At 39.9% G+C, this 12956-nt stretch overlaps 1 protein-coding gene across 2 annotated transcripts in view; it reads left to right on the top strand.

The window, feature by feature from the left end:
• Agl (amylo-alpha-1,6-glucosidase and 4-alpha-glucanotransferase) overlaps positions 1 to 11428 on the top strand; it is a 63316-nt gene extending 51888 nt beyond the window's left edge. The window contains exons 30-35 of one of the 2 annotated variants that reach the window (XM_076933180.1): positions 1421 to 1533; positions 2172 to 2383; positions 3852 to 3949; positions 7814 to 7901; positions 8005 to 8138; positions 9681 to 11428. In XM_076933180.1, the coding sequence (XP_076789295.1) occupies positions 1421 to 1533; positions 2172 to 2383; positions 3852 to 3949; positions 7814 to 7901; positions 8005 to 8138; positions 9681 to 9798 (763 nt within the window). In that variant the 3' untranslated portion in view covers positions 9799 to 11428. The remainder of the gene's footprint in view (positions 1 to 1420; positions 1534 to 2171; positions 2384 to 3851; positions 3950 to 7813; positions 7902 to 8004; positions 8139 to 9680) is intronic. The other variant, XM_076933181.1, reaches the window with a different exon arrangement.
• Positions 11429 to 12956: the final 1528 nt, after the last annotated feature.

Here is a 12956-nt window from a genome sequence, read left to right as displayed (position 1 = left end):
ATTAAAAAAATAAGTTACAATTATTCATGGTGTGTGTGTGTGTGTGTGTGTGTGTGTGTGTGTGTGTGTGTGTTCTTGCATGTGTGGAGGTCAGAGGACAACTTATGAGAGTTACTTCTCTCACCTCACCATGTGGCTCGAAGGTCATCAGACTTGGCAACAAAGGCCTCTCCCTGCTGAGCCACCTCACCATCCCTCTGTAAGACATTTCTTAATCTGAACTTCATACGATGTTAAGATTTTATGACACCAGTCTTTACAAGTATGGAAAACAACTGATTAAAATTCATCTTTTAAAAACATTGTTTGCGGGCCTGGAGAGATGGCTCAGCGGCTAAGAGCACTGACTGCTTTCACAGTGGTCTTGAGTTCAGTTCCCAGCAACCACATGGTGGCTCACAACCATCTGTAATGGGATCTGATGCCCTCTTCTGGTACCTCTGAAGACAGCCACAGTGAACTCACATAAAATAAATAAATCTTTTTTTAAAAAATCTTAAAAATGTTTTCTGGACCTTTTATCTCTAACTTTGTTATCCAAGGGGTTTTCTTTTATGAATTTAAAAGTTATCAACAAATATCACAAGTTCTTGATGCTGACTTAAGCTTCTTTTAAAATAAATCATGTGCCCATTTGGGAAGGGGTGTGTGTGTGTGTGTGTGCGTGCGCGGTGTGTGCAGGCGCCTTTGGAAGCCAGAAGAGGTCATCTGACTCTCCAGAACTGGAGCTACAGGCACTGGAGGGCAGCCCGCTGTGGCTTCTGGGAGCTGAGCCAAGGTCGTCTGCAAGAGCAGTCATTGCTCTTAACCAGTGATTAGCCAGCCAATGAGCCTTCTCTCCAGCCCGGAAGTTGTTTTCTCATTAAAGTTTCTATCTTCAAACACATCAGCCAGGACTAAAGAGATAGACCCTGTCTCAAAAACACAAAAGCAAATGAGAGTGTCAGAAGAGCCTGGAGAGGCGGCTCAGCTGTGAAGAAAGCTTGCCGCAGTCCCAGCACTCACAGTGGGAGGCTCACAACCAGTGTAACACCAGTTCCAGCAGATCCAGTGCTCGTATCTGGGCATCCACACACATGGCGTGTGCACGTAAAGACACGTATGGATGCACAAAAATAATAGAAACAAAATCAATGCCAAAATAGTAAGGGAGGAGATTTCTTATATGATATAATATACATTACGTATAATGTGAAGATGTGGGCACAGACAGTTGCTTGTATAATGCATTAGTTATAATAGTTACCAACATCTACTGTTGGTGGCGGTGGTTTGATTTGGTTCTGTGCTACCCAGAGTCTTCCCTATTGCTAGACATTCAGCTCCGAGCTACATCCCCAGCCCAGAGTTACTTATTGAATATCCTTTTAAATAGTGGTTAAAGAAGCTCAACACAGAAAATACACTTTTCTAATTTTAGAGATGGGTCTGCTGTGGAAATCGTGGGATTGTGTAAATCTGCTGTCCGTTGGCTGCTGGAATTGTCTAAGAAAAATGTCTTTCCCTATCATGAAGTCAGAGTAAAAAGACATGGTAAGCTGCTCTGTTTTACAAGGAACCTAGAAAAGTTATTATCCTTCGTTGCCGTCACTGGGTTCACCATCCAGTACTAGAAAAGGCTAACTTTTAAAAAGAAAGAAAAATGGTTAATTCCCAATATGGAAATCCTAACAGCTGGTTATTAACACTGTTCCTACAACACCTGTGAGCTGACAGAAGGCGGCATAGTGCCTGCCTCGGTGCCCGCCTCTGTGCCCTCTCCCTCACTCTGGGAGAAATTTACATCCCATGGACAGTCTGGAAATCTTTCCTTCTCTTTCTGGAACAATTTCTATGCAATAGAAACAATGTTTGAGCTACCCATACTATTTTAAACTCTCTAAAAAGTAAAAAGAAGTACTTGTATGTTTAATTCAATGTATATGAAATGTTGTTTATTAGCACAGTGTGATGGGTATGAAGTTAGTCCTGAGCTATTTTTCATTCTTTTGGGAAAGGTAATTGGTCTTTGAATTTATAGCATGTCTCCATCTAAAGTAGCCACATTTACTAAAACATAGATAATTTATCTCATAATTAAGCTAAATATGAAGTTTTGGCAATAACAGATGTTTAAATGTTCTGAATGTCTACGACTGCCATGTTTGTTTGTTTTTTTTATCACTTTTCAGGAAAGGTTGTAGCAGTGTCGTATGATGAATGGAACAGAAAAATACAGAACAATTTTGAAAAGCTGTTTCATGTTTCCGAAGACCCTTCAGACCCTAACGAGAAGCATCCAAATCTGGTTCACAAACGTGGCATCTACAAGGACAGTTATGGTGCCTCAAGTCCTTGGTGTGACTATCAGCTCAGGCCCAATTTTACCATAGCAATGGTCGTGGTAAGTGATGTAGTGCCTTCAGATTTCAGAAATGTCATGGTAACTCTACTGAGGGCTTTTTTCTTTTTCCCTGTTTGGGTTTAAGTTCCACTTAGCCATGAAACACTGCTTTCTGGATAGTTTTCTGTGGTTTCAGTAATTAAGTATGCATACCACCTCTAGTCTGAAACATTTAGTGTCAAAACAGAAAACAGTGGATGCTGAGAAACAAACGGTCCCAGAGTCACACATGCCACAGTACCTGGTGCCTGTGCACACACTGCTGAATGAACTAGGTCTCTTAGGCCAGATCCAGCTGCCTCAGCCAGCCTCAGCCGTCACTCTTTCCTCCTGAAAACTGAGGACATTTGTATTGCGTAAGCTCATGCCACAGACATTCCCCAGTGCACCAGTCAGAAAGCTCTGTGCTAGGGAATGCCCACAGGCAGCTTATAGTCATATTGTCTCCTTTGTGGTTTTCTCTAATTCTAGTTGACTAAGAATTGTTTTTATTATTTTATTTTTATTATTTTTATTGGGGGGGGGGTAGCCTTCGTGTATACGTCATGTACATGCAGTGCCCCAAGAGACCAGAAGAGGGCTGAAAATTGAACCTATATCCTCTGAAAGAGAATCCAGTGTTCTTAACCACTGAGCCTTCTCTCCAGCCACCTAGCTAAGAATTCTTGATCCCCTTTTGTTGTAAAATCTAAGTCTAAAAATAAACTCTTAAGGGCAGTGGACTAGAAGGGCTCCGTGTTTAGCCCTGCCTCACTGGGTGTTTGACTTTGTCAAAAAGATTACTAAACAGAGTGTTAGCCATCTCTCCAGTCCACAGGTTGCACTTTTATAGAGATGTCTCAGTGGTTAAGAGCATTGACTGCTCTTCCAGAGGACCCGGGTTCATTTCCTAACACCCACAACTCTGTAACTCACACCCTCATACAGACGTACATGCAGGCAAAACCCAGCCATGCAAATAAAATAAAAAGAAGAAAGAGGGCAAGCTTGCACAGAGGCAGCTTTGGTTTGCTGCCTTTTCACTTTCTGTGTTAAGATGGGTGCAGATTTTCTCTCCTTCCACATGCCACAAGCACTTGTGCTGTTGGTGTACAAGTTCTTCCAAATTCATTACTGCCAAGAAGCAAGCTTCAGGTATACTTGCAGGACGTTCCTGGACGTTCCTGCAAGCCTAGAGATGAAGTGGCAGTTGAGGCGAGCTCTGCCTCTCCTGTAGCTGCGACTCCTGTTTGGATCTGATACTCGTCCTTGAGGGAGTGGTGGCCTGGGAGCTCTCCCAGCCTCTCAGCAGAGAAAGGCGACTCAGATTCAGCCTGGGAGGATTAGATTCCTCAGGCTCCACTCTCATATCCGACCTACACCATATTCTTAATTTTTTGTCAGAGTCTACAGTTAACTTACATGGGTAAGAACTAATTTTTCTATGATATTAAAATGTTTTGTTCTTTGTTTATTTTACCTTCATTAGGCCCCTGAACTCTTTACTGCTGAAAAGGCTTGGAAGGCTTTGGAAATTGCAGAAAAAAAATTGCTTGGTCCCCTTGGCATGAAAACTTTAGATCCAGAGTAAGTTGGAATATTAGTATTAAGGTTGTTAAGCTGGGTGGTGGTTGAGTGCCTTTAATCTCAGCACCTGGGAGGTAGCAGAGGCAGGTAGATCTGAGTTCAAGGCCAGGCTGGTTTACAGAATGAGTTCCAGGATGGCCAGGGCTACACAGAGAAACACTGTCTCAAAAACAGGGAAAAAAAAAAAAAGAAAAGAAAAGAAAAGAAAAAGAAGAAGGCAGTTGATAGTGTGTTTAACCCACATAGATTAGTATTATCCATTCTGTACTTGTTTACAAATAACTTCTGGAAAATCACATTCAAACTTCTGAAAATACCTGCCAGTTTCCTGTGTGTGAGTGTTAAAAGTACCTCTAGCTTCTATAGTCACTAATTAATTTGTAAATTGTAAATATATAAAGCTAATGTCCTCAATATTCTTTACTTTGTTTCTGACTATAAAAGTAATACATGATTATTATGGTCATTGGAAAGTACCAACAATATAAAAGAAAAAGAAGTTACGGAATCAAGCATTGTTCCCGTCTTGACTGTTACCCACGTCATTTTTAATTCATGTTGTACAATTTGGGCCATATAGCCACAAATCTAGAAGAATTTGTATTAAAAAATTTAGGCTTGGTGCCTCACATCAGTAATCCCCACCAGAGTCTGAAGTAGAATGGTCAAGAAGTCAGTGCCAGTCTGGACTGCTTAGCAAGACCCTATCTCAAACAAGAAAACCACAACAAAACCAAAACTCAGTATGGTGGCTCAGTGCTATGGTACCAGCACTTGGAGGCTTGGTTGTCTAAAAAGAAGGAAGAAAAAAAAAAAACCTAATGGGGCTGTAACTCACCAGTAGAGTCAGAGGAGGCCCTGGATGCAGTCCCCAGCACCACTCAAACAAAAAAGTTTCATGACTTCAATTCCCAAGACAACAAAAGTAAATAGTTTTTAAAAATAGCTCTTGAGGCCAGGCGGTGGTGTCGCACGCCTTTAATCCCAGCACTTGGGAAGCAGAGGCAAGCGGATTTCTGAGTTCAAGGCTAGCCTGGTCTACAGAGTGAGTTCCAGGACAGCCAGGACTACACAGAGAAACCCTGTCTCGAAAAACCACACACACACACACAAAAAAGCTCTTGAGCCCAGCATGGCACATGCCTGTATCCCATCCTCTGGATAGTTGAAACAGGAGAATTGAGAGTTCACATTCATCTTCCACTGTCTTGAGAGTTTGAGACCAGCCTGAGCACATGAGAGCCTGTCGAAGGGCGGTGGGGAGCAGTTGGAAGGATGCAGCTCAGTGCAAGTGCCTACCACGTGCAAGACCCTGGCCTCTATCCCCAGCACCACACCCCACTATTTTTTTTTATGTGTATGAGTGTTTTGCCTTCATATATTTCTTTGTGCCACATGTGTGCCTGGTGACCTTGGAGACCAGAAGAGGGCATGGGATCCCCTGGAACTGGAGTTACAGATAGTTGTAAACCATCATGTGAGTGCTGGAATTGAACCCAGGTCTTCGGCCAGAGCAACAAGTACCCTTAACTGCTGAGCCATCTTTCCAGGCTCTCAAGGACAGATTTTATATTTTGTTTTTTGCTGATGGTTTTCTCATCCTGCTAGATAACCTGCAATTGTTTGTGCTATTTTAAATAGAAGGCATATGTGTTCACTTGTGATGATGGCCGTAACGATCTGTTCTTCTCCATCCTTTGTGGGTAATCACACCACTCTTTCTGCCTAAATCAGTAAAGAACTGTGGCGTTTTTATTCCACAGTTTGCATTTGCAAATGTCTTTACTTTTATAACTTTTTTTGGTTGTTTGTTTGTTTTTGTTTTGGGGTTTTTTTGTTTTGTTTTTATGTTTTGCTTACTGTAACTGTGCATACAGTTCCCACAGAGGCCAGAAGAGGGCATCAGATACCCTGGAACTGGAGTTAGAAGTGGTTGTGAGACTTGTGAATACTGGAATTGAATCCTCATGCTCTAGAGGAGCAGCTAGTGTGCTTAACGTCTGAGCCAGAGTTTTATACTTTACTACAGATTGGAATTAAAGGCATGTGCACTATACGTGGCTTGCCTGCCTTCCTTCCTTCCTTTCTCTCTTTCTTTCTTGGTTTTTGTTTTGAGTTTGTTTTTTGGGTTTGTTTTGTTTTGTTTTGTTTTGTTTTGTTTTGACAGATTTCTCTTTGTAGCTTCCTGGAACTCCCTCTGTAGACCAGGCTGGCCTTGAACTCAGAGATCTGCCCGCCTCCGCCTTCCAAGTGCTAGGATTAAAGTCCCGTGCCACCAGTGCCACCAGTGCCACTGTGTCACCTGGCCTTCCTATATGCTAATTTTATTATTTCTTTTCTGTTTTTTTGAGACAGAATCTTACGAAGCTATACTGACCTTGAACTCTGATCCTCCTGTCTCAACCTCCTAGAGTTAGACTCATACCATGCTTGGCTTGATTTCATTATGGATATGCAAAATTCTGTGTGCAAACACTATTGTTTTCTGTGTGTTTGCATGTTCAGAGAAGACTAAAACCTAGTCAGGTGTGGTGATACACAAAGGAAGATCTCCGTGAGTTCAAAGCCAGCCTGAACTACTGAGAAAGTTCCAAGTTAGCTAGGGGCACACAAAGTCAGACCCTGTCTCAAACTCTCAGCCCTCAAAAAAAAAAAAAAAAAAAAATCAGAAGCCCTGCTGATCTAACTAAAAGTTAATGATAGAGGGTCACATGGCCATTTTGTGTCACTAAAGAAGATTTTAAAAGTTACAATTTAATTAAATCTTACTATGCATAACTCAACTGTTGACAACATTTGTAACATTGCTCAGTATAGAACTTTGTCATAAATTCTATATATTATATTCAATATCTATATTCATTAGATATATAGTATAGTCATATATATATAGTATAGTCATTTTAGTTTTAAAATAGCTTCATAGAGAAATTTAAAATATAACCCTACATGGACTAAGGTTGTATAAATTGTGGGATACTTGCCCAGTATAGATAAGGACCTAGGTTTGACCAGTAGGCACCACGAAATAAATAATTTACATAAATAAATGTCTTTCTGCTCTGTAGTCAATAAAACCTTATCTTTAATTTTTCCTAAGTCGAACAACTGTTTGGACATTTTAATTTTTATACACGTATTAAAAGCCTAGTGAACTGGGCGGTGGTGCCGCACGCCTTTAATCCCAGCACTTGGGAGGCAGAGGCAGGTGGATTTCTGAGTTCGAGGCCAGCCTGGTCTACAGAGTGAGTTCCAGGACAGCCAGGGCTACACAGAGAAACCCTGTCTCGAAAAAACAAAACAAAACAAAAAAAGCCTAGTGAAATGGTTGACTTTAATACAATATAGACAGGCTCCTTGAAGACAAGATGCCTCAGTATTTTTGTTAATTTTTAAAAATTAGCATACAAAGTAGTAGGTTTAATTATGGCATTATTCATACATACTTCTGTGAAGGCTCCTCCCCCTGCTCCCGACCACCTGTCAATCTCCCTCCCACCCGACAGCCCTCACTCCGCCCTCACATTACATATGTCTGCTACCTTCCTTTCCTTCTCTTTCCATACTCCCTCCGTGGGGCCCCCTCTAGTATCATGACCTACCCTGTATATAAATTAAAGTCTGGGATCTAAATATGAAAGAAAACGTGAGGACACTGGACTTCTTTGTCGATCTTTTCTGAACACACTGTTAAGTCCTCTGCACTTGGCGTGTACTGATTCTGTATCAAGTGATGCACTAGCGCTGAGGAGGCTTCCTCTGTAGACTAGAAGATGATTGTTTTTCTTGCCTTTGTTATTGAATCCCGCTGCCTCCTGTTGATGCCTGACCCTCTTACTGACCTCGAGCTCCCGTTTTTTGCAGTGACATGGTTTACTGTGGAGTTTATGACAACGCCTTAGACAACGACAACTACAACCTAGCCAAAGGGTTCAACTACCACCAAGGACCTGTAAGAGCTTCATTTTCTTTTCAGAGTTTCCAGTTTAACTTATTTTTAAGTAAAGTTAGATATCCAAAATTCTTTTTCTCTTTGTTTTTAAATCATATTTTAGGAGTGGCTGTGGCCAATTGGGTATTTTCTTCGTGCAAAGTTGTATTTTTCCAGAATGATGGGCCCAGAGACGACTGCAAAGACTATATTTTTGGTTAAAAATGTTCTTTCTAGACATTATGTTCATCTTGAGAGGTAAGTCATCCCAGGACTAGTGTCCAGTCAGTGTCTTAGCTATCAGGTAAAGAAGGTTTCCTTAGATCCTTTTTTGCACACCATGTGCATCTTCATGGGACCTGTGCTCTGTACTGTAATTTCAACTGTGGAATTTCTCCCTCCAGTAAATATTTTCATTCTTATGTTTTTATGTAAATATTTGAGACTCTTATATTTTATGATCTGTACTTGTGAAATAGTGTTTAATTTTTAAGATAACTGATGATTTGAATATGATTAAGATAGAATAAAATAATTCTTGAAATATTAAGGTTGGGCCTTTTGAGTTGATTCATTTATCAAGTAAAAATTTTCTTCATTTTTAAAAATATCAGTTGATCTTTTGACGATTACTTCAAGTGTTATTTCTTGTTCTCTTTGTCCTAATTATTAGTAAATTAAACAGTGTTGATATTGTGTATTTTTCTGAGATGGTACAAACTTAGTCAAAGACTCTTCATTTCTTTAAGTCTAGATTATATGTAAGTGCACCTGCTGCTGATCGCTTAGACTAAATGTGCAAGCAGTGTACACTGCCTCGATTACTTATGTGAGCATCGTTATGTGCACTGACAGTCTGAGGCGGTGCTGAGATCTGTCACTGGTCATGTCACTTCTATGCATCCCTCTTCTCTCTTTGCACGTAGAAATAGTTACAGCAGTTACCTCATGGGATTTCTGTCAGTATTAAATAAGATTTGTACATAAAGTACAAAGTATTAGAAGATACATGTGTAATAAATTTTAATATTTTCCTGTAGAATAAGGAACAAAATGGCATTTTCCCAATTATAGCTCTCAGTGTCTCAGTATTACTTCATTTGAAGTTCAACTAAGTTCACCCATAGTACACCTGCATATTTACAGTTTGACTCCTAACCTTAGTCTAAAAGACTTCAATTATTGCCAGCCTGGGGGTATCTTCCTATAATCCCAGCCCATGGGAGGCCAAAGCAGGAAGATCATGAGTTTAGAGATGTGTGGCTACATGAGGCCCTATCTCAAAATGCAAAACAAGCTAAAATTATGCCTGAGAGCATATTTATATATTCTTTAAAGTTTTAGTTATGAAACTGGGCCTAGTGAGACACACCTGTATTTCTAGCACTTGGAAGGCAGAGACAGGAGGATCACTGCAAGTTTATGGCCAGCCTCAGCTACATAGCAAGTTCCAAGCCAGCTAGAGTTACATAGCGAGACCCTAACTCAAAAAAACAAAAGCAACATAAATAATGATGAAAGAATCATTTGTATTTGCTAATATTAAATCTCAAAACATAATTTATATGTGAAGTCATATGTGTATGCGTGTATATATATATGTATATATATACATATGTATATATATATATATATATATATATATATATATATATATATATATACCTTATATTGTCTTATAACAAATGACTTTGAATGATTGCTTCCAGAGTGAAAGGCAAAACCTTGGGACTTGCCTACTTTATTCATGTACATCAAACTATGTCTGATAAAAAGCTTTTCCTTGTCTTTGTTTTTCAGATCCCCATGGAAAGGACTCCCCGAGCTCACCAATGAGAATGGCCAGTACTGCCCTTTCAGCTGTGAGACACAGGCATGGTCGATGGCTGCTGTTCTCGAAACCCTCTATGATTTATAGTTGGCTCGTAGATATTTAGTAATTGTGTGAACACTTGACATTACTGAATGCAAGGTCATAAAGAAATGTAAGCTCAACTCATTTTAAAAATCTCATTCATAACCAGGGAATAGTGCCACAAGCCTTTGCTCCCAGCACTTGGGAGGCAGAGGCAGACAGATCTCTTGAGTTGGAGGCCAGCCTGGTCTACAGAGACAGTTCCTGGACAGCCAGATCTACACAGAGAAACCCCGTGTCTAAAAAACAAAAACCAAACAAAAAATTATTGATTTTTTTTGGCTTTTTTTTTTTTTTTTCTTAAAAAATATCATGTGTGCCACCACACCCAGTGTATGCAGTACTGGGATTCACACGCAGGACCTCATGTGTGTTACACAGGCTCTCTACCAACTAAATGAATCAGAAAGAAAAGTGATCATTTCTCATAGAAGGTTACCGAAAAAATACTCTTCAAAGCAAGATTAAAAAAAGAAACCATATATCATCTTCAGTTTGGAGGAAGAGGGAGGTGCTCTGAAGTCCTCCTGTCTGCTGGCTGGCACACTCCACAGGCTGTGCTTCATGAATTCCCTGCCACTTGTTACATACAGCAGTCTTAATACCATGCCTAAGGCAGTCAGTCGGTGCACACTTGGTAGATGCTTTATGAATGTAGAATTATGGAAGTTTCCACCCACAGTATATGTTCTTAGATGGAGCACAGAGCTTCAAAATGTGCTTTATTTTTTAACAGATAAGTTATGTTTTTAATATAATAAATGCCAACTATACTTAATATAACCTATTTGTGTTAAAGAATAATTAGGACATAATAAAACAGACCACTAGGACATAAAACAATTCTGTAAAATTAGTTCCGATTTCCCACTGTGAGATAGTTTACATTTTCAAAATGGAAATTACTGGGCATATTTATGGACATAGTTTTTTTTTTAAGGGGAAAAAAAAAGCCTAGAGCGGTAGCTTGGTGGCACAGTGCTTGCTTAGCGTGTGTCAAGGCCCTGAGTTCTGTCCCTAAAACCATCAAGAGAGAAAGGATGGAGTACAAGAAGGGAGGGAGGGGGAACAAAGGTGGGAGGGAGGGAAAGAAAAGAGAGGAAGGATTTAAAGTAGATCCATATTAGGTTCTCTACAACGGGGTCACTGTCCACCTCAGAAAGTCTTTAGGGTACAGTGCTCCTAGTGAAGACTGTTAATGAAAGACCAGCACTGTGTTTTGCAGGGTCTATTTGAAAGTCTCAGAAAGCATGTTTTACATTATCTCAGCCACAGTAATTAAGGTAATGCTTTTGGACAATTGCCATCCGACCTAAGAGCACTTAGGTAGGGCGCTTTGTTGCTGTGTGATGCCGCACAGTGTAATTTTTAGTTTACATTTCCCAAACGGTCTGTGCCTTGGTTTTTCACTTACCAAAGCCAACCTTTACTAAATGAAAAGTAAACTTACCAGTTTAACCAGTATGCTGTGGTATTTTAGTGCGTTTCAGAGAGGACTGTGGAAACAGGAAGCCTGTCATTTCAGTGAGTATCATCACCTAAGTGGTAATCATTTCTACTGTGTCTTAAACTGCTCTGAGTACTGAGCAAATGTTCATGTCTGTGTGTCAAAATAAAAGTTTTTTCTAAAGGACTCTCTTTGCTTTCCTCCATCGTTTTTTACTGTAAATTTCCCAGTCCTCGTGGGTGGTGTGCAGAGACTTACCTTTTATAGGATGTAGGGATGAGCAGGGAGAGGGGAAGAGGGAAGGTTGTCTGGAGATTTATTAAAGTGTATAAATTGGAGTGAAATAAGCTTTCAGTGCATCCCTAAGTCTGTTAGCATCTGTACTCCTTTGCTATATCTTGAATATGGTGAATTTTTATTTACATTTTACCAACTCACAAATGCAATAGCAAGTGGATATGACGTGAACATTTACTTTCTGGAAAAGTCAGACATTTTTTTACTTTCAATTTTATTACTGAGCAATCCAAGCAGGTAGAATATCATCTAATAACCAAAGCTGATCCATTCTGACTTTGCCTTGTTTAATGTCTCCATTTTTTTTTATACTACAGATTGTGATCTTTATTTTTAGATAAAAACTAACGTAAGAATCTGTAACTCCCAAGTGGTTCTAACTGGATCAGACTTGCTGCATTTGCATACTTAGACCCTCCATGCACCAGTACAGTGAATTCAGAGAAGTCAGTGCAGTGGGGTTTTGCTGTTATTTTCTAATTCTGTCCGCCCTGGATTATAAAGGAGCAATGACATCAGAGCTCATGCTTTGTTCTGTTTTGGTTGGTGTGGGTATCTAACTTACAACGCTTTTAAATTTTCTTTAACTGGGTCTCATGTGATCCTCACTTGCCCTTGCAACTTAGTGGGACAGTAAATCAATAAACTCTGCTCCTGTTTCCTTCTGAGCCTGAGTGTGCCCAGTAGCCACATCGAGTACATCTGCTTCTGGTTCAGTGCTCAGTCTTTCCCTGGAATCATGTCCAGAATCATGAGTTGAATGTGATCTGTGGTAATATCTTCTACAGACATCCAGTTTTTCTTTCATTGTTACCTGCCTCTGTTCACTTGTTTAACTCTTCTTGTCCATCAGTCTCTGCCCCACCCCAACCCCATTCTGGTGACTGAACCCCAGGTTTTTTGGCTTGCTGGAAAGGTACCTCGCACTGAGCTAACTCCTCAACCCCTGGGTTTGGCTCCTTTTCTCAGTGTTTGCTAAACCCTCTCCCACCCGTCTCTAGTCCCTACCTTTGTTTTCAAAGCCTTGCTCCACACTTGTAGCCATTTGCTTTGCTTCAGTGTTTTTCCAGATCCCAAAATTTTTAGCCTTTTAAATTATATTGTGTAGACACTATAAATAAATTTGATAAGCACCAACATTTACAATAATTAATCTTATAACCTAAGGACATAGAAGGTCTAGGCCCTTCTTTTCCTTAACTTCCTAGTTCATCCTAATGTTTATGTTGTGGGTTTCTGGGAGCAGTTTTGGTTCATCTTAATATTAAACCAGTTGGTCAGATTAAGAAATTAAGGTTCAACAAACATATATAAAGTCCCTACTTTATGACTGACAGTTTGTATTACAGTTATTACACATATTTTTCTTTTCTTTCTTTCTTTCTTTCTTTTTTTTTTTTTTTTTTTTTTTTTAAGG

Source organism: Arvicanthis niloticus, chromosome 4, assembly GCF_011762505.2.
Source record: "Arvicanthis niloticus isolate mArvNil1 chromosome 4, mArvNil1.pat.X, whole genome shotgun sequence".
Classification (NCBI taxonomy): domain Eukaryota; kingdom Metazoa; phylum Chordata; class Mammalia; order Rodentia; family Muridae; genus Arvicanthis; species Arvicanthis niloticus.
This window is presented reverse-complemented; position numbering and strand designations above follow the sequence as displayed.